The 22,313-nt window shown below is 38.2% G+C and overlaps 1 protein-coding gene across 4 annotated transcripts in view; it reads right to left on the bottom strand.

The window, feature by feature from the left end:
• MPPED2 (metallophosphoesterase domain containing 2) overlaps positions 1 to 22,313 on the bottom strand; it is a 123,002-nt gene that overhangs the window by 38,486 nt on the left and 62,203 nt on the right. For all 4 annotated transcript variants that reach the window (XM_054283724.1, XM_054283727.1, XM_054283726.1 and 1 more), the window contains exon 4: positions 17,959 to 18,184. In XM_054283724.1, coding sequence (XP_054139699.1) covers positions 17,959 to 18,184 — 226 coding nt within the window. The remainder of the gene's footprint in view (positions 1 to 17,958; positions 18,185 to 22,313) is intronic.

Below are 22,313 nucleotides of genomic sequence, written 5' to 3'. Positions count from 1 at the left end.
TATCCTGCAAAAACCAGACACCTCCGTAGCTCTGCAGTGCAATCATCCAGCCAAGAGCCCCTGCAAGCACACAGACTTCCAGGGGCAAAGAAACCTCCCTGAGGCTCCCCTGAAACCATTCCAGGAGGAAAGGCTTGAATTTGCTCAGGACCTTGCTGGATCATCTGGCTAAAAATAAGTTAACAACAATACTTGGCACTTTGCAAGTGTTTTCATGTGCTTGAAATTTCCTGTGAGTTTCAGAGGTGATTCCTTGCTGGATCACCTCTGAAACCAAGGAATTTGAATTTCAGGAGATTCCCTGCTGGATCAACTCTGAAACCAAGGAATTTGAATTTCAGAGATGATTCCTTGCTGGATCACCTCTGAAAAATAAGTTAACAACAATACTTGGCACTTTGCAAGTGTTTTTATGTGCTTGAAATTCCTGTGAGTTTCAGAGGTGATTCCTTGCTGGATCACCTGTGAAACCAAGGAGGAAAGGCTTGAATTTTCTCAGGACCTTGCTGGATCACCTGGCTAAAATAAAGTTAACAGCAATACTTGGCACTTTCCAGGTGTTTTCGTGCGCTGAAATTACTGTTTAAATGGCAGTCATATAACTGTTACTTATTTTGCTGATAGAGAAATTAAACAAAAAGTTGGGACTTTCCTTCCCTGCTCCCTCATCCACATTCTCCACCCTCCTGGCACCCACATGTTTCTTCTCACTGAAGGCACACTCACAGCAGTTTGCAAACAAATTTAAAAACTCAGTTCCACCACCCCTTACCACATTAATGCACATCACACTAAAATCAGTCCAACCCCCCTGCCATGAGCAGGGACACCTTCACCAGGTTGCTCAGGGCCCCATTCAGGCTGGCTTTGGCTATTTCCAGAGATGGGGCATGTGCTATTGATTTCATCATTTGTTGTCAGCTGCTGCCCCTGGGTCTTTTATTTTAGCTTAACAGGTTTGGGTTTCTTCCTCCCACTGATTCTTTGTGCTGTTCAGTTCTCTTCAGATGTATTAGCCTGCATTTTTTCCACAAGGAATCCCCTTTTCTTACTTATCTCAGTGTTTCTAACCTCCTCTGGCATCATTGCTTCCCCCACTGTCGTGTTTATAACACTTCTCGCTATATTGAAATCAGTGAATTTAATTAATGCACTGTTTACCCCTTCTTCCAGATCATTAATAAAGATGTTAAATAAAACAGATCCTAATACCAATCCCTGCTAATGCAGGCCTTACTTTAAGTACTAATTCTGCTCTGAAGCCATCATCCAACAAGGCAGTAAATCCTATTTTGGCGCACCTGACACCAGAACTCTGTCAAGCCCCTGAACGCCAAACCAAGGGACTGCAGCAAAGTATTGACCCAGTATAAACCTGGCCAGTCCAAAATTTGGAGCACATACCTCCTAACTATCCTCTGGAGAAGAAAACGGAGTTTGCCCCCACAGTGACTTGGAGGAAGCTGTTAAGGGTCAATATGGCAGAGCTCAGGCTAAAACAGTGGAACTGAGATAATGCCCTGTTCCAACCTACCCTCCTCTCTCCAGTTCCAGTGGTGTTTAAATGCTTTAAACCACTGTGTTTAAAGGCACTGAATGCAGCCTCTCAGTGCTGGGGGAAAAGGGAGAAATCCTGGCTCCAAATGCTCCCGAGCATCACTGGGGCTTGGCTCAGGCTGCAGAGCTGCCCAGCCCCAGCCAGCAGGGTTGAATATTATGCCCAGTTTTAATTAAGTTAATTAAACTTAAGTTTCAGGTTCAGTTTCAGTTAATTCTTTTTGGGGTCGTACCTCAGTGCACTGAAGATGTTACTAATGGGAACTAATATTCTGCTTATATGTTTCCTAGGTTTATTTTATTAAAAAAAAACCCTCCAAACTGAGCCATGTTTGATGAGGAGACTAAAGGTTTCTTGCACCCTACAGGATGTTACTTTTCTAGCCTTGTGTCATTTATTTTATACCAGGTTGCTCTGCTTTTGTGCTCCTCTAGAGCTCTGCATTAGCACAGACCCAAATCAGCCAGATTTTAACACCTCTTAGTCAGATTTGGTAATTCAGTGGTGGTTTGCAAGGCATGCCATTCCAACCAAGGTGGGATAAATGAGTTTTCCATGCTGAAATTTATAGACTAAAAAATGGGGGGTTTGCACAGAGCTTGTAAAATCCAGCCAAACACAGTAAGAGAAAGTGAAATCTCACAAGATTGGTTTCATTCAATTGCTGCATGGCACAATTCGTTATTCAGGTTTGTACTGATGCACACAATGATGTTGTCAAGCACAAAATTTTTCCTATTCCAGTTTAAACACCTTTGAATTTAAAGGAAATACAAATTCAGGATGCTATTAAATTCTACAGACCCCCAAGCTGCATAGCTAGAAAACACTCAAACCAACATTGAAATTAAGCAAGCAGATAAATCTCAAAAATTTCACAAGGATGATTCAGTGGTGCTTTGCAGGGCATGCCATTCCAACCAAGGTGGGATAAATGAGTTTTCCATGCTAAAATTTATGGAATAAACATTTCCATGCTACAATTTATAGAGTAAAAATGGAGGTTTTGCACGGAGCTTGTAAAATCCAGCCAAACACAGTAAGAGAAAGTGAAATCTCACAAGATTGGTTTCATTCAATTGCTGCATGGCACAACTTATTATTCAAGTTTGTATTGAAGCACACAATGAAGTTGTGAAGCACAAATTTTTTCCTATTCCAGTTTAAGTACCTTTGAATTAAAAGGAACTTTTTCCTATTCCAGTTTAAATACTTTTGAATTTAAAGGAAATACAAATTCAGTGTGCTATTAAACAAATTCTACAGACCCTCAAGCTGGATAGAAGAAAGCACTTAAACGAACATTGAATTTAAGCAAACAGATAAATCTCAAAAATTTCACAAGGATGAAAGTGTGCACTTAAAATTAAGACAAGAGTTTACTATTGCTTTTGCAAACACATAAAAATAAAATTTCAAATAGACACATATACTTATATACAACTAATTATATTTATATTTAATTATTTAATTTATAATTAATTAATTATATTCCATTTTGTTAATTATATTTATAATTATATATATATTTGAATTTATATTATCTATTATATATAGATATACAGATATATATGTTTTATATGTATCCAAAAACCACAAAATGACGACTGCAGCCAATCAAGCAGCAGACAATTCAAATTGCCACTAGACAATTGAAATACCAACAGAACCATTCCATCCATAGTAGTTTGGTATTTAAAATCCAGCCCTGGAGAAGCGGTGAGGAGCATGGCTCTGCTCAGCACACTCTGAATTACAGAGCAATGCTGAGAATCCTCTCCTAGTAAATCTAAATTCAGCCCAGAATAAAATGCTGGTGTAACTGGGGTGGGGGGTGGGTGGGGGTGGAGGAGGTGTAATTGCTCTAAGAAAGCAGAATTATAGCTACTCAGCTGCCAAGATCTCAAAACACTCCAAAACCACAGCTCTATTTCATCACATTTAATTTTTGCACATATATTAAATTCAGCCAAGTCGGTAGATTAAAATAATAGAGTAGATTGTATCAGCCCAGACTTTGGCAAAAATGTGACACAATCCCTTTTCAAAAAGCCTAAAATTGGCTTGCTTGTGAGGACTGTCACATGGCTGAATAGTGGCTAAAGGGCTATAAATAAATAGATTGCAGCAGCACAAGGGAGGTGCTAGCACATTGCCACAGGGATTGGTATTAGGATCTGTTTTATTTAACATCTTTATTAATGATCTGGAAGAAGGGGTAAACAGTGCATTAATTAAATTCACAGATTTCAATATAGCGAGAAGTGTTATAAACACGACAGTGGGGGAAGCAATGATGCCAGAGGAGGTTAGAAACACTGAGATAAGTAAGAAAAGGGGATTCCTTGTGGAAAAAATGCAGGCTAATACATCTGAAGAGAACTGAACAGCACAAAGAATCAGTGGGAGGAAGAAACCCAAACCTGTTAAGCTAAAATAAAAGACCCAGGGGCAGCAGCTGACAGCAAATTATGCATGGGCTTGCAACATGAATAGGGAAAAAATAAAATGGTCTGGGCTACACACGTGGCTGTACCAGCACATCAGAGCCTGATGCAAGCCTGGACCTCCTGCAGAAGCAGAGGAAAAACACAGTCACCATCCTTCAGCAGGGTTCAAGCATCCAAGGGTCCCCTCACCATACAGCAGCGACAGAATTCTGCAGTTTGGGTCTAAGCCTTGTGGAAGTTTGGGGGAAAAAAATGGTAACAGCCCGGATAGTCAATGAAGCAAATATCAGTCACCTCACCAGAAATAAGAAAGAGGAAAAGAGAAAAATCTGAAAGGATTACGAAGGCTGAGAGTATAAATTAAATGGCACAAAGCTAGAAAAGTAACATCATGTAGGGTACAAGAAATCTTTAGGGTTCTCTTCAAACATTGCACAGTTTTATTTTTTAAAATAAAATAAACCTAGGAAACATATAAGCAGAATATTAGCTCCCGTTACTAACATCTTCACTGCACTGAGGTCCAACTTCAGAAAGAAAGAATTAACTGAAACTGCTTTTCTTCATCTATTTAAAACTGGGCATAATATTCAAAAATATAGTGTAGGAGACAATCCTGCAAAAGCAGGATGATTTAATAGGTCTTCTCCATCTCTAACTTTCATGATTCCTTAAGAGACAATAAGCAGAGAGACAACCCTCTGCAAAATTAAATCTCTGGGATTCAACTGGAGAATGAAAATTAAATCAGAGCAAAGTATTTTCTTCTCTGTAAGCATTAGCATTAATCACATGCAAAAGTAAAATATTAGTTAATTTGATTCCCTGTGCCTTGCAGACTCTGGTCGAAATGAATCAATGCAGGAAGACTGATTTCTCTGATAACTGGGGAAATGGTAAGGAGGGAGGAAAAAAAGAAGTAAGGAGGAAAAAGGAAAAAAAAATGTAGAAATAGCTAGTGAAAATGAAATTACCAAAAGGAATTTGACTACAGAAAACCACGTTAGAGTACCTATTTCTTCTCTATTCCTAACAAGAACAGTATATGTAAAATTTCACAGTGGTGGCTTTGAAAAAAGTCTTATTTAACCATGGCTAGAATTGGGATGAGTCACCTTGGGCAGTACAAACTCTCCAATTTACTGCTTTAGGTGACTAAAACCTCTGAAAAATGCCTTTGCTCTGTGTGCCCTCTGCAGCACCTGGGGTTTGCCACAGGGAGAAGGGGGTGGCACACCAAAATGCCAACTCCATCCCCCAGCAAAGACTGGCCAGGAGGAGTTCACAAGGCACAGCTCATTTGGGTCCCTTCCCCTGTCCTGCTCTGAAAAAATCGGATTTAGGAACCCCTTCTCCTGCCCTGATGTGAAAAAACCTGATTTAGGAACCCCTTCTCTTGCCCTGCTGTGACAAATTTGGTTTAGGAACCCCTTCTTCTCCTGCCCTGAAGTGATGATCTCCTTTGGGAACCCTTCTCCTGCCCTGATGTGACAAATCTGGTTTGGGAACCCTTCTCCTGCCCTGCTCTGAGAAAATTGGATTTAGGAACCCCTTCTCCTGCCCTGCTGTGACAAAAAATGGTTTGGGAATCCCTTCTCCTGCCCTGCTGTAAAATACCTGGTTTAGGAACCCCTTCTCCTGCCCTGCTGTGAAAAATCTCCTTTGGGAGCTCTTCTCCCACTCTGCTGTGGAAAATCTGGTTTGGGAACCCTTCTCCTGTCCTGCTGTGACAAAAAATGGTTTGGGAACCCTTATCCTGCCCTGCTGTTACAAACTGGTTTAGGAGCCCCTTCTCTTGCCCTGCTGTGAAAAAATTCCTTTGGGAACCCTTCTCCTGCCCTGCTGTGACAATCTCCTTTGGGAACTTTATTGAGCTGGCTAAGGGGTACATCATCAACATCACAAAAACTTTAAAAATAAATGAATAAAGCCAAAGGAACGAAATAGAAAAAAAAAAAAAAAGAACTAGCGATCTGGTTTGTTTCTTTGGGTACATTTTAAAATATGCGCTTTCCTCCTAAAGGCAAGAAGCACTGCATTTAATTAGAAGAATAAATCATTACATTTTTATAGTTAGCAGTTTCTTCTACAATGAAACTAGATTAGTTTCTCACTACACATGCTGTTTATTGTTCAAGTTTTATGTTAAGTTCTAATAATTCAAGTGTTACAAACAGTTCAGTTTGAGGTTGTTTTTTGGGGTTTTTTTTGGTATTAAACCAGCTCTTAGAGTACTCTTTTGTTACATATATAAATATACATATATATATACACACACACATATATATACATATATATACATATATATATGTAATTGTATTGTATATATATCATATATATTACATATAATTATATATATTTATATATAAATATATCTATAATAATATATATTACAAAACTGGTTATGTATATAGATATATGGATATATGTATATATATACATATATATACATATATATACATACAAATATATATATACACATACATATACATATATATAATTGTATTATATATATCATATATATTACATATATTTATATATAAATATATATATAATTATATTACAAAACTGGTTATATATATAGATATATGTATATATGTACATATATACATATATATATACATACACACATATATATACATATATCTATATAAATATATATAGAAAACTTGTTAAATATATTTTATATATATGTATTTAAATATGTATAAACAAATATATTTAAAAATATATGTCTCTTTCACAAAAAATCTCTCTGGCTTTCTACCTATTGCAGACAAATACACATTCTCTTAAATGACCCACTGAATGTTACGGGGATAGACTTCTCCCTCAAATTCTACCAAGAGTTTAAAGCTTAGTCCCACCTGTGAGCAAAGTTTGAATTTTAATTCTCACACTTCTAACTCACATCCAAAACACAGCTAAAGCAGTGGCTCTGCTGTGACAGGACCTGTCTTGCAATACATAGCCACAAATGTCACTTATTTATGCCATTTTCTGTAGGATTGCAATTCTTTCCCTCTATTTTCCCCCTGCAGCAGCCACACAATCAAGATGTAAACACAAAGAAAGTGCAGCAGACACCTCCCTGATTTCAGTGCCATTTGAGACAGGCCCAGCAGCTCTGTGCTCTGGGCTGATGAGGAAAGCACATTAAGCACTTGCACCAGAACATCCAAGCAGACTTGTTTTGCAGCCTGATTAATAGAAACAACCTCTGAGGACTAATCACAAGTCAAGCCCTGTTTTGTAGATTAATAGGACAAAAGCACAAGAGAATAGGGAAGGTTACAGGACTGGAATATAAATAAGAGAAGGTGTACATTCTAGGCAGATTGACTGCTAGTAATTATCAGCTCATCCTTACAGCAAGGTCTTGCTGCTGTGTGCTAGAACAGCTCATTTCCAGATGAACCATCACGCTGTGGATGTCCCCAGATCTATATCTATATCTATATCTATATCTATATCTATATCTATATCTATATCTATATCTATCTATGTATCTATATCATCTATATCTATATCTATATATCTATCTATATCTATATATCTCTATATACACATATACATTTATATATATATGTATGCATATATGTCTATATCTATATGTGTATGCATATAATATATAATGTATATAATTATTAAATTTATAAAATAAATATATATTAAATATATATCTATATATCTATATATGTATGCATATAATATATACTAATTATATATAATAGAGATATATAATTATTAAATATATATCATAAATATATATTACATATTTATTACATATAATATAATATATGACATGTATAATATATAATTAATATATTAAATATATAATTAAGAATTTTATATATAGTAAATATATAATATATAATTAAATATATATTTTATCTATATATAGATAGATATTTATCTATAAATACATAAATTAGATATAAATAAATAATTAAAATATTATATATATAATTAATAACTTGATATGTATAAAATTGTAATATGATCTCCCTCCCTCTCTTCCTTCCTTCCTTCCTACCTACCTACCTACCATGACATAATGGCATAATGGATGTTTGTTCTCTTTGTTTCTCTGAAACAAATCACACCTTCATCTCACTTTTTCAGGTCACTTGGATTTCCAGGCTGATATTAGGTGAATAAAGTCAGTAGCAATTACACTTTTCAGCTGTGCAACTGTGGGTCAGAAATGCAATCCTGGCACGTGAGGAACTGTTGCACAAGCCCTGCAATATGGGAGCAGATGCTGCAGCCCAGCAGAGATGCCCCACACCCCATCTGGCCTTGCAAGAGCTGTGCAGAGTGATCCATACTTGGTTTGCTCTGTCATTTTCCAAGCTGTCCCCAAATGTTCCACCTCTATACACGCAGCAATGTCCACTCTTGAACCCTATAAATCCAGGAATTTATAAAAAAAGATCTGCAGGTTAGGCAGTGGAAGACAATATTCCTTAAAATGGCACTCTGCAGGTTTCTCAAGAAACATGAAACTTATGTTATATTCATCCAGAGAAGAAGGAGCCAAGCTTGCTAAAAACTGAAAAACCAAATTGAGGGAGCCATAACTTGAGATTACAGTCTTTTAGAGCATTCCATATTAAAAATGGGAACACTTACAGCTTTCAGACTAGCAACTCAGGTTGCCTTTCTGCTTTTTCTTGCAGTGCAGGCCATGGAAGTGTCCCAAGCAGCCCAGATGGAGCACCAAGGGAAGTGTTAAAGAGAACACCTTTCTTGAAATTTATTACATTGCCAGTTTTGAAAACAAGATGCATTAAAATCTGTGCCAGGAGAAGGAGACTGAAAGGCAGCCTTCCCTCTTACATAAAGCTCACTTTATGTAAAACTGGAGGCGATACACAACTATAAATAACAACAAACCTGACTCAAGAGATTAATACAGTTAGCAGCTGCAAATATCAGCTTTTGCCAGTGATTCACACTGATTCACATGTGCACAAAAATAAACTGGCTTTCTGAAGGACCAGAGCCTTCCTGCAAGCTCTACTCATCCTACAGATGCTGCTGAAGGAGCAAACCTGGAGGTGAGGGTTCTCCAGGAGGAGAGGACAGACAGGCTGGCACATCTGCAGATACAAAACCCAAGTGCTTGCACTACTTGCAAAATAAATACAATGGCAGAAATGTCAGATGATTTCAAATCATCACTAGATCACTTCCTGGCAAGCATTATTCCCTTTGTGTGTTAGAAATGTCAGCAACCCTCACATTTTACAAAGGCACACAAACCATAATCTAGACCAGCACCTAAACCTTGTAGGGGTGGTTTTAATACCCACGGGTCTCATTGATTTTCTACTGAATCCATGAGTGTTGACCACTTCTGAAATGAGGTGCCAGATCTATTCCACTGAACAGATTCTCATGAAAATCTGATGAATGCAGTTGTCACTCTTGACCTTTATGTCTCTGCTCAGATTCACAATCAGTGGTCTCTTATTTAAAGTGCATGTGCAATTTTTGCTTTATTTCATAGCTTCTGAGAATTACTTAAAGCATTTTATACACATGTCAGGGTAAAGTTAGCATTGTGATCAATAAGTATTAGATAAATATGACCAAAATCATCTGAAAGACAGTCATGAGAGATCTTACCCTTGCAAAATCTAGTCACTTGCTTTTGGATTTAAAAAAAATAAAAAATAATTGCTTCTCCATTTCCATTGCATTTTATCCCCGTCACATCACATGAGCTTTATTGTCAACTCTACCTGCAAGGTACATTCTCCCACATTTTTCCTGTTTGTCCTGAATAGATGAACTGTGAAACAAACCACTTGTAGATTGCATCTGTTTCCCATACCCAACCACCTTCCTCCCTGTCACCTCCTCCATCCTTATTTCATCCATTTCACTCCCCAGGAAGCCAGGCTCCATCACATGGAGTGCTTGCTCCAGAAGACAAACACTGCAAATATCAAACACCATCCCCCCACTTTCCTTCGCTTTTCTATCTGAGCTGACCTCGTGTGGTGTGGAATATTCCTGTGGTCAGTGTCCCAGCTGTGTTCATTTCCAAAATTTCCAAGCCTGATGGAGGGGAGGGGTGTTGGAGAAAGCAGTGCTGATGCTGTAGCCAAACACAGGTGTGTTATTTGCACCCTTCCAGCCCCCAAAGCAGTGCTGTGAGGAACAAACTCCAGCTCAGCCAGACCCAACACATCCTCCCACAGGCCTGTCACTCAGAGCATCCACCTGCTCCCTAATCCTTCTTGCTCAGGGCACAGGGGAAATGAAGCAATGAGAGTAATGAGGCTTGAAGAGCGCCACGCAATGCAAAATCCATCCTGGTGTCAGCTTGTCAGAGCTGCAGCCCCTCTCTTACTCCTGCACTCTGCTGCCGTGGAGGTGGCTGTCCTAGAGAGAGGTAATTTTCAACCTCAACAGCATGGTGTTCTCAGCTTTGTCTGCCTTCCCTTCTGTACCAGACCACCACAAAGAGCTGTGGGGCACGTGCAGGTGAAGGGAAATGGAAAAGCAGGAGTCCTGAAGTGCAGGAGAATTCCTTCAAGCAAGCATCAACACACTGCAAGGAGTCCTGCCCTGTACAGAACAGCCTACATCCAGATTTGCCTTAACAACTCCTCTTTCCCAGCTCCCATTCTTTAAGGGGCTTCAAACCCCTTCCCAAGACAAAGCCTGATGCTCCAGAGTTAAAAATGTCAGGAGTTTTGCAGTATTCTGTTTCCTGCTCTTGGTAACTCCTTGCTGGCTGTGAATACTTTCAGCCTGCTCCTTGCACAGTGACCACTGTGTTATTCCAGGGCTCAGCTAAAGGAAAGCAAACTGATTCTGGCAACTAAAAACACACCAACCAAAGCAAAACTACAAGTATAAGCACAGCTTGTCTGCCAAAATGTCCTCCTTGCTGAGCAAACCATACTTCAACCTACAAATAAGGAGGGCACCATGAATAATGAGCACCCCAACACCAAAACTCATTCTGGCTCCTTCTGCCTCTCTGCTTTTTTCTTGGACTCCAAGAATTAGAGACTCAGAGCAGATTTCCACAATCATTTGTCTGTACTGCTGTGGAAGAATTCAAATCCCTGTTTCCACACCAGGGAAAGATTTAGGAGAGGTGTCATTTTATGTCTGGCTTAACTGGCTAGAATTCCACTCACAAATAGGAACAGTTTATTTGTTAACACTAGTAAAGAATACTCTAAAGCTCTTATTCCTGCTGAAGTGAAGACTGAAGAAAAGATCAAGACTTCATGATTTGCCCCAGTGCCAGGATGCAGAGCTGTCCAAAGAATTAAATAGGGCAGGTTTGTGTCACAGGATTAAAAATTACTTTTGAGTGAGTGCATTTAAAATGCCAAATATCCCACCCTTTATTTAAAAAATAAAAAAAAAGGAAGAAAAAAAGAAAGCTTTTAAAAGTAATCTGGACAATTTTTTACTTGGAAGCAAATCTGATATCAAGGAGACCAAAGAAAAATCAGCCACATTCCCAACAAGGCAAAAAATGTAAACAGACCTCTGCAATTCTAGACCAGGGGGAATTCATTCTTCCATTCTAAACCGAGAGACCTGGAGGAGGAATGCCAAGAAAAACGAAACAGAAGCCTGCACCTTTAAACACAGCCACGCTGCAGTGGTGCTGTGTTTGTTTAACATACAGACAGGAGACTTCAGTCTTTGCCAATAATTCTCTCACTTGCTGACTTCCACTGCATAAACACCAGAATTCCTGAAAAACTGGTGCAACACACACAGCCTTGTCCTGTCTCCCCTGGTTTCCTCACCACTAAACAGCAAAGAAGAACTTTTTTGCTGAATAGCCCAATTTCTATCCCTCCTTTTTTTCAGACAGGAGCTAATTGCCAGCTAAGACCATGAAAATAAAAGAAATGAGATCCATTCCAACCCATCAGTGTATCTGAATCCCATCATGTGGGTTGCCAATTGGTTTTCCAGTCCTCACGCTCAATATCTGCTGTTAATTTGCTTGCTATTTCAAGAACTTGAAGACTGTCAGCAAAACCCATGATGCATTACAAAACTTATAATTGGAAAGGAAAAAAAGAAACCCTCTGACACCTCTCTGACAGGATAAACAGAGAGCCTGAAAACACTGATCAGAACAAGGCAGAAGTACTAACTTGGAGCTGCTTGTACTAAAATATCATTGCAAATGAAGCAGAGAAAGAAACTGAGTCAGAGAAATCATTTTTAACTGATGTAAAAATCATTTGATGAAACCCCAGATTTTACACTGGGCTGAGAAGAAAAGATTGCACAAAACATTATTTTTTGAAGGAGATGGCTGATCCTGCCTCTGCTTTCTTAAGGTTGCATTATCTACGCCAATTAAAACTTTGCTTCTGAAAAAAAGAGTTAAGGCACTTCCTCTGGAGTTACTAAAAAAAGCAAATGAAAGCCTTGGCTGTGCAGACGTGAGTGATAGTGAGCCGTTTGTTCCTGACCTCTGGATCACCCTCCAGATCAAATTCTTGGACATAGGAAAAACCCACTAGGATTCATTAAAAGCAACTGGGAGGCCAGCTTTGTGCTTCTGTTCTCGAGACCTGAGCGGGCTGCAGCCTGACAAAGGCGCAGGATATTGCTGAACAATGCTGCTGCTCCTGCAGGAGGGCAGAGCTCCGCTCCCACCTGCGCTCAGGGGGAATTCGTGTTCATCACAGGGATGGAAATCACTGATTTCAGGCATTATTTAAATAATTGATTGCCATTTTTATGTTTCTGGTGCTTTTCAGTTATCCACAACAAGCTGACTCTGTTAACCATTGACATCCATTGATTTATACAGAATTGGCTTTTACACTACACATTTCTTCCTTCAAAAAGATGGATGTATCTCCAGTTACCTAAATATATAAACTGAAAGTCTCTATATAATTATTGTCTGTATACTATATATAAATATTTTATATATTATATATTTATGTATATTTACACTACACATTTTTTCCTTCCTTGCCAGTTATCTAAAAATATATGTAGGCTGAAAGTCTATAAATTTTTATATATAGATATATAAATATTTGTTACAGGTGTAAGATTGTACATATATTCAATATATATATTTATATATTTACACTACACCTTTTTTCCTTCCTTGCCAGTTATCTAAACAAATATGTAGGCTGAAAGTCTATAAATTTTTTTATATATACATATAAATATATGTTGTAGGCATAAGACTGTATATATATTTAATATATATATTTATATATTTACACTACACCTTTCTTCCTTCAAAAAGATAGATGCATCTCCAGTTATCTAAACAAATCTATAGGCTGAAAGTCTATATTTGTATTCTTTATATATATTTTTATAAGTGTGTATATATATTATAAACATTATAGATAATATATATAATATATACATTATATAATATTGGAGATACTTATTCATATATTTACATATTTGTATATTTTTACACTACCCATTTCTTCCTTCACAAAGACACATATCTCTACAGTTATCTAAACAAATACATAGGCTGAAAGTTTATATAGTCATTATTTATATATATTTATAGGTGTATATATATAATATATAATATATAATATATTATATTTTTATAGATTTATATATAATATATGTATTATATTGTAAATATTTATTTATATATTTACATTTATATATATTTCCACTACAGATTTCTTGTTTCAAAAAGATAAATCTATCTCTAGTTATCTAAATAAATGTGTATTGATTATTTATATATATTTTTATTTTTATATTTACATATAATATTGTATATATTTATTTATATATTTAGATCTATTTAAACTACACATTTCTTCCTTCAATAAGATAAATCTATCTCTAGTTATCTTAACAAATACATAGGCTGAAAGTTCCAGACCTCCAGCTTTACTTCTCATTCTGTGAGTGGAATTTCCTCACACACTTTCATAGCTAAAAATGATGTAAAGGATTGTTTTGTTAGATTCTTCTACACTTATAGCTTTTGGCATTTTCTGTGAAATTCTTATGCAGAACAGAATTTAAAATCCATAAATAAGCCTATTGCCTCCCTCTTCATAAAGGCAAGAATGACGAATTTCGATGCACACAAAGTAAAGTACAGCAGAACACTTTTTCTTTTCAACTACTTTTCTCTTTCAAATAGGCAAAACCCTACAAAAGTTATAGAGCTGATCAGCAGAATGAAATAAACCAGCAAAAAATATTCTCCCTGAACAATTGTTTCTGTCAAAATGTGGTTTAAACAAATTCTGTCTCCAGTTAACTGCAGTCCTCTGGTGGTTTGAGTGCTTTTAAAGCTTCATTAGAAAACACACACTGTGAGAATATTTGTATCCAAATGTCTACAGCACACTGTGGTAAATTCAGCCCTCAGCACGGATGAACCATTTCAAATATAATTTTAAAAAAACCAACACGTATTTTAAAATAACATTTGAATATAAGTAAAACTTACACTAATTCACTTATGCATATTCAGCACCCAAAGCTGCAGTAAAAACAGACTGTGTCTCCTTACCCTTTCACAGATACATCAGCATGAGTTATGCTCATGTTTACTTCACAGAGGGAGTTTGAAAATTTAAAAATTCATAAATCCATCACTGGTTTTATTTTCCATCCTGTTTAATAGCAAACCTCAATCTCGAATTTCCCAAGGAGGAAACGTTGTCACTGGAATCTCACAGAATTTTTTACTGCATAAACTATCAATTATTTTCCCAGCAAACAAGGCAGGTTCATAGGGCAAAGTCAGAAGGAAGAGAAAGGAGGGGAATGTTTTTGTGGATTGTTATCTATAGACCAAATGGAAAATCTTCAGCCATTTTGTTCCTTCAAGGTACATCAAAGAATCTGCTATTTAAGGTGTGAAAATGTCACTTACATTCTTCACCTCAGAAAATGAGCAGAGCTCTGAATGTGATTTATGTCCCACCCTTGCACTTTTCTCTTTTAGGAGCTGAGACTCTTCTTTTCAACTTCCCTCCAGCTAATGCCATTTAATGCTCTCAGAACTATCAGGCTAAATTCAAATTTTCTGCTCCTCAGAGGCTGGTGTTATGCACCACGGCACATTCCAATTGCAAACACACACCAATGCTCCCATGTATTGTAAGTTATTTTTTTACTCACAAATCCTGCTAAATTGTAAGTTAGGAGGCACTACTTGAATTCTCTCAGGTCTTTAGAAAGCTTTTAGATGTACCCTGAGTAATAGCATGTAATGAATATGAACTGATATTTCCTCTCTGTATTTACACTGAGCTGGCAATTTACATTTTCTAGATAGATGAATTATAGCCAGCCTTCCCAGTACTCTGGCAATTACTTCTTAGAAACCCCTGACAGGCTCAAACCTCCAGAATCACATCTGTTATTCTTGGTTTGATCCCTCTTTTTTAAATTAAAACCAGTAGATTTATCAGCAAATGAGAAATTTTTTTTTTCCCCCTCCGGAAATACTTACAAAACTGCACATAAATTGAACATACCAACTTATTTCTTGTCAAGGTTGGCATATCTTCTGGGTTAATGACCAGTGCCCCATTTCTGTGACAGAATTAATTGGGGTAAGGAGGCTGTAAATATACACAACATCCCACAAATTCTCCTCCTTTGGGGTAATCTGAAGATTTATAGGAATGGAGCAAGATGTGATTGGAGGGGAGAGAGCATAAAAATTTAAGAAGTGGTAAAATGCTTGTCTGATCATTTTGTCTCAGTTTCCAGGCACAGAATAAAATTAGAGCAGATTTTACTAATATCTGATGGGACTTTTTCTTCCTCTGAAAGACTGGCTAAAACACAAAAAAAACCACCTAGTAAATTTTCACATTTTCTAAAAACTGTCATTATTAAAATTTAAAAAAAAAGAGAGAGAGAGAGAGAAAATGCACGGACAATATCATATTTCTGACTGGCTGATTGATCTAAAAAGCTGAATTGAAAATGGTAATCTCAACTCCACACCAACAGCTGCTCAAGACATGATTTGACAACAGTTTTTGGCAGCTAAACACAAATGAAGATCAAGAGAGAGAAGTCCTCACTTGGTTAGGGCTCAGTGTCAATTTCTCACTATCTAGCTTCATTTATCATGCATCACTAATGGGAAAAACCCAGGTATCAATGGATTATAGGAAAGATTAATTCAGGTTTGTCTTCCATGGCTAGGTCAGGAGACACATGCCATTCACTTTTTACAGCTAGGACCACTCAGGGCCTTGATGTGATGTCCCTTAATATTGCAGAGCAAACATTCTAAATCCATATGCACACCTGCAAATTGAAAGAACTTCTAAATGCAGCTGGAGACAAAAGGATGACAGATTTCCATTACAGATTTGGGAAGGAAAAGAGAAGAAAAAAGAACATGATGAATTGCCAGTACATATAAATGTAAAGGTGCATCAGACAGTTGTCTCCTGTGTTCTCCAGGCCTCTCCAGACGTGCTGCAGGAAGCTGAGTTCATTAAATCTGATCCAAATAAATTTGGAAATATGCCTGCACTCCCTAATCACTGGAGAGGCCCTCCCAAGTGTGATGCACACACACAGAAGCAGCTGAACACACCCCCAACCTCAGCAGCACATCTTCCCCAGCTCCTCACCCTGCAGCCACCCTCAAACCCACCTCACTACCCAAGGCCTTCCGTGCTGCTATTACAAAAAAATATTACTTTGAAATGTCTCCAGGAGATGATTCCTAACCTGAATTAAGACCATCTTTCCCAATTTGCTGATATTGCAAGGATTTAGAGCATTACTCTTTTTTTAGCCAAGCAATGTCAGGCTGATTAAACTAGTAGCTAAAGGCTATGACTTAAATTAAAAGATTAGCAGCTCAAGTCAAGACTGTGAGATACAGAGCTAGATCACAGCTTTCCAGCCAGCACTGATGCATACAACAGGACCAGGAGAAAGCATTATCAGAAGCATCAACACGTGTGGTGCCACACCAACCATCAAGGAATGCAGGCCAAGGCAACAAAGATGAGCTGAAGGGGAAAATTTCTAATGCATTTATAGGTTTGTCCCAGTTCCTGGTTCAACCCCTCTCCTGCTTTCACCCTTAAAGCAAGCCTGACATCAAAAATAAATTATAAGCTCATAACAAGCCCTTCTTATAGGTGTGCATAAATTAGCATCTCGGTGCTGCTGCTGACAATTGAGAATTCCAAGCAGCAGAGTGATTATCACCATCACTCAAGTTCAGGTCTCTGGTAAAGCCTGAGAGGACTGTGGCTGCTCTAAGCATGAGAATTTAGAACAAGTGCTACCCAAGGCTCCAGAGAAAGATGTCAGGCATCACAATTAAATGACATGTAGAAAAAACAAGGCAGGATCTCCTTAGCACAAAACTGGGCAGCAATCTTTCCTGCATGACATGCTTGACACATGGGTGGAACGAGACCAAAAGTGGTTTGAAATTCTGTTATCACAGCTTCACAAGCAAAAAGAAAACAATGCCCAGAACTGCTCAAAAATAAGGCTTAAAGCACCTGCTGCCTTGTGCCCTTGTGCTGTGTGGGTATTAAATGCCACCACACTAATCTATTAGCACAGCAGATATAAATAGCTCAGCAGTATAGAATGTAATGGAGTTTCCCTAATGCATCCCAAAATGCCACCACAGTTCATCCACAAGCACAGAGTCAGTATCGACTCCACAGTTTGGGTGCATTCAACAGGCAGAACAGAAATAGTTACGAGTTCCTTTTGTCGTATTTCACACACGTCCAAACAGAGATTATCTACCCAAAAAAAGAAAAGGAAAAAGAAATTTAAAAAAATATAAAAGCAACTGTGTCAGAATGGTTACAGCTAGGTCTGGTTCTGTTCTGCAGGGCAATGCAACAAAGCAGCTTCATGCAGGGTCAGCAGGAATGATTCCTGCTGGGGTTTAAGCAATAAACAGCAAAGAAAGTTGAAATTGAGACTTACCACGGGGCACCATATATTCGGAATCCTTTAACTGTTACCTCTGAATCTTGTAAGTAAATACTATTTGTCAGGAGTGACTGAACATTGTCAAAGTCCTCTGGTTTCAATTTGGACACAGAGGGAAAGCGGTAGTAATCTTGTTTAACAAGGTCTGCCATGAATTCCTTATCAAATGTCAGTTCATGATTCCCAGCAATCACTATTTTATATTCATATGGTAGGTTTCCTGAAATAACAAAAAAGAGGACTTCATTAGCACATTTCCTCCTCCCACAACAAGCAGCCAGCCAGCAGTGCCAGAGTGCAACACCCGAGGCCTGGGAGCATCTCCGTGCTGGGCACAGCACACGGATGGATGCTGCTCCTCCTGCACCCAGTGCAACAGGGTCAGAATGCACAGAATGGCACCCAAAGCCATGGCACAGCACAGAGCCCCTGCTGCAGGGCTCAGCAACACAGCTGCTGGCAGTCAAACCAGCTCCAAAGGGGGCATGAACCAGCACTGCTGGGTTATTCACCTGGATGTGCCCACCAGGCTTTAATGCAGGTCAGGAGCCTGGCAGGTGAGCAGGGAGTGCAGGATGCCTGTCCTGAGAGCCTCAGACTGCTGGGGATGGTGAGTTTTAAATTATGGCTTTGTTTGATTCAGCTGTATTTCAGTGGCACTTATTTCTGTGCTGGCAGGCACTGACCCCCAAGAGAAAACTGCATTTCACCTGAGGCTGTGGAGAAGGCTTCCAAAATGGAATGACAGAACTGGGATTGTGGGTGTGCAGTTTGAATAGAAGTGTGTGATTTCGAAACTTAAGAGTTTAAGGGTTTAGAATATAGTAATATATATAAAGCAAGATGGAGGTTTTAGGGTGGAGGCTGGTCCTTCTCCTTCACCTTCTTCTCCATGGGTTTGGGTGGGTTTGTGTAATTGGATAAAAAAGTCCACATTGTGTGGTTGGTTATTGGGTTAAAAGTAAAAGTAATTTAGGTGTCATTTCTTAATTGGACAGTTTATCCTTAAAAGGCCTTGAAGAGAGGGAGATACAGCTCCATTTTTAGTTTGTTAGAGTGCAGTGCTGCAGAACTCATGGTTTGTGAGACTGTAACACAGATAAGAACTAATAAACATCTGAGTCTGAAAAAAAAATACCTTCTCACACATTTAATCCTGACCCTGGCAAAAAAGAAGCAGAGAATCCACATTTATTCAAGACCTAGCCTATTTCCCAAAACTTTAATTCATTTGCAACATACTTTTATATTATTATTATTATGTTTATGAGTATCTCATTTCTTGCAAAAAGCACACAAGTAGAAATAACCATGAAACTCAGCCACATAAGACAAACCAGGAAAAAGGAAAATCTGATTAATTCATTTACCATCAGAGTCAGAAGTAAAGGATCACATGTTTGCTCCCCTCAATTCAGGGGAACTAATAGCATTGTTTGGAAGGAGGCATGGATCATGCTCACAGAGCCAGATTTTTGGAGCTCAGAACAGATTTTCAAGCACTTGGTACTAGCAATCAGTGCCAGATCTTCCAAACAAACATACTGGGTGCTGAGCTCCCTTAAAAATGCAGTCCCATACTGTGGTGTCTTCACAGAAGTTAGGCTCTCTTACAAAATCTGTCCCACTGTGACTTGCCAAAAATCCCACATAGGATTGCATCAAAGCTAACTGCTCCTGCCTTCCCCACAAGCCTGATTTCTCAGCCTCATACCTTATCCTTCATTTTGGTGTTTATTACTAAGAATCATTTAGAAAAGGTTGGGTTTGTTGTGGGGATTTCTGTGCAGTTTGTCTCTGTTTTTATTTTTTCACAAAGGCAGCAAAATGAAATAGAAATCTTTGAGTTTGTCTTCCAGGTCTGGAATTCACAACATGTGTCCCAGGGAAGACAGAATCAGATGCTACACATTTCTTGTGAGTACAGTGCTCCTAAACAGAAGTGGCTTTGCTGGTTTAAAACTTGTCTTCCAGCTTTTGAAACTGTTTGGTTTGGGTTCTTTTCAAAAGTGGGCTTCAGAGTAAAGCTGTAAGTATATACAACAAGATTAACTTTTCCCCTAAATAGGACTTAGAGGGGAGCCAGTCAGAACCCTCTGCTTTTTCAGCATTTACAGCACAGAAACAGGAATTACATGAGACATCATCTCTGCAAAATTAGTGAATTCTGGAGGAAAAACCAAAATGCTACAAATCCCTTGAAAAAACCAAGCAGACTATGTTTTTCATAGACACCTCAGGTCTGAATAAAATACATATTCATTACTCTCTGTGGTGGTGCTGCATTAGAATAAAAGCTGGGGAGATGCAATAAATGCTCCTCTACAGTTTTTTACTCACTCCTTTCCCACTTTCCTCCCCTTGCCCATCTCCACTACGTGCTGCTCTGCAATGCATTTTTATTTAAGAACTCTGTGCGGCATGTACCTGCAATTCCTGCTCTCTGTGACTCCTGGGCACAAGATAAAAGTGCTATTTTCTCTTCTCCCAGGAAACATAAAAGATTATCACCAGCGTGAAATTTGATACACTTGTCATAACCATCAATCCCCCAAAACAAGCTAGGTGTGATAATATTCTCAGAGAAGTGGGATGGAGGAGTTAAATTCAGGTTTCAGCTAAGTTATCAACATTTGCCCGCTTTAACACAGAAAACCCTTCATCTTACCTGATACATGTCCAAGCTATACTTTTTATTTTGATTTGACTTCCATTTATTTTGATAGACTTGAAAACCAGCACGTTTTGCTGATATTATCCTCAATTAAGCCTGGAGCATTTTTGCCCAGTATTTTTTTTTTAATCTTGACATTTTAAAAATAAGGGCTTACTTTGGAGGCACACAGGACATGCAAAGGCAAACCAATGGTGACATCAGTAATTATTAAAAAACATAAATGTAGCATTATACATGTTATATTAGCACCTGAAATCTGTAGGGGGTACCCAGACAGTATTTCTTGCAATTGGTGTGAAGACAGCTGCTGGTGTTTTCAGGACTAAGACACGTCAAAAGCCAGGGTAGCAGCAAGAGAAAGTCTCATTTAATTCTTCTCTCTTCCTTGAGGAAAAGGACTATATAGCACTAATCACAGTAATAAGTTACCTGCAATCAAATCAGCTATTTATTCATCACATTCTGGTTTTTCCTTCTTGAAAGGCCCCATGGCATTGCACAACATCCACTCTCTCTGATGTAATTTGTGAAATATTTTGTTTTCTTTTGCCAGACCTGCCCTTTGTCTATAATCTGTTGACCTTGTGTTTAATATGGAAATAGAAACAGTCATCTTCAAAAATCTCCTACTCCATGGTAATTTAGTTTTATCTTGACCAGATTAATCTCTGTCTCTGCATCAGTGCTGCCTGTACAGCATAACACAGAGGTTGGAAGGCTTTTCCTCATTTTCCTTCACTAAATCTTTGTTAAACACATTTGGTCTTTATTAGTCTGATTTCCTAACTATCAAATCTTCCATTATGCATCAGCAACATCATCCATTCTAAATTTATACTGTGACTCTGGAAAACAATTAGAAGAATCTTTTCCAAGCTAGAAAAAGTGGGATCTGTTTGCTGGGCTGAGCACTTCAGAAATCCCCATTATTAACTCCCAGCATAATAACTGAGCAATTTAAAATATTTAAATGCTTAACAGGTGAGATCAAAAGGCTAAAATTACAGCTACCAAAAGGAACCAGGACACTGTGTCTGTGAAGCAGAGTCACTTATACTGGAGTATTTGAAACCCATATTTATGTGTATGTACACACACACACACACAGGGTGTGGACATGTGTATCTTCAAAATATATTTATTATTTTGGTTCAGATGTTTTTCAACAACTCTCAACAGCACAAGCAAGGGCACAATGTAATCATTGATCAAGAAAATACTGCAATTAAACAAGTTGTTCCCTTCTGGAAGCCAAAAGGTCAATACTGCTCTTGCTCAAACAAAGGCAACAATGGTTATCTCTGAATGCCTTGGGAAAATTGAATTGTTTACAGTAAATGCATTAATCTGGGAGTCTCAGAAAACTTCTGTGACTGGTCTAACAAGTCAGCCCTCAAGCTATAATCCCAGGTATCTCTGTCCCCCAGAGGATTCATCTTCACTCCTGTGCCATGATACCTTCCTGCCAACACAAGGATTTGGTGGGCACAGAGCAGAGTGCATCAGATGAAAATGAAAAATGAGGAAAAGATGAAAAATGATGTGGGAAAAAAGGATGGGGGTCTGAATGCTGCTAAGGCAGAACTTCTATTGCTGGCTGCAGCCACTTACATCACTGCAAGTGTCAGCTGAACAACAGACTGACTTTAAATATATCTATTACATGGGACAA

The sequence above is a fragment of the Melozone crissalis genome, unplaced genomic scaffold, assembly GCF_028551555.1.
Source record: "Melozone crissalis strain CALT ecotype California unplaced genomic scaffold, PUWL_Pcris_2 ptg000038l_1, whole genome shotgun sequence".
NCBI lineage: Eukaryota > Metazoa > Chordata > Aves > Passeriformes > Passerellidae > Melozone > Melozone crissalis.
This window is presented reverse-complemented; position numbering and strand designations above follow the sequence as displayed.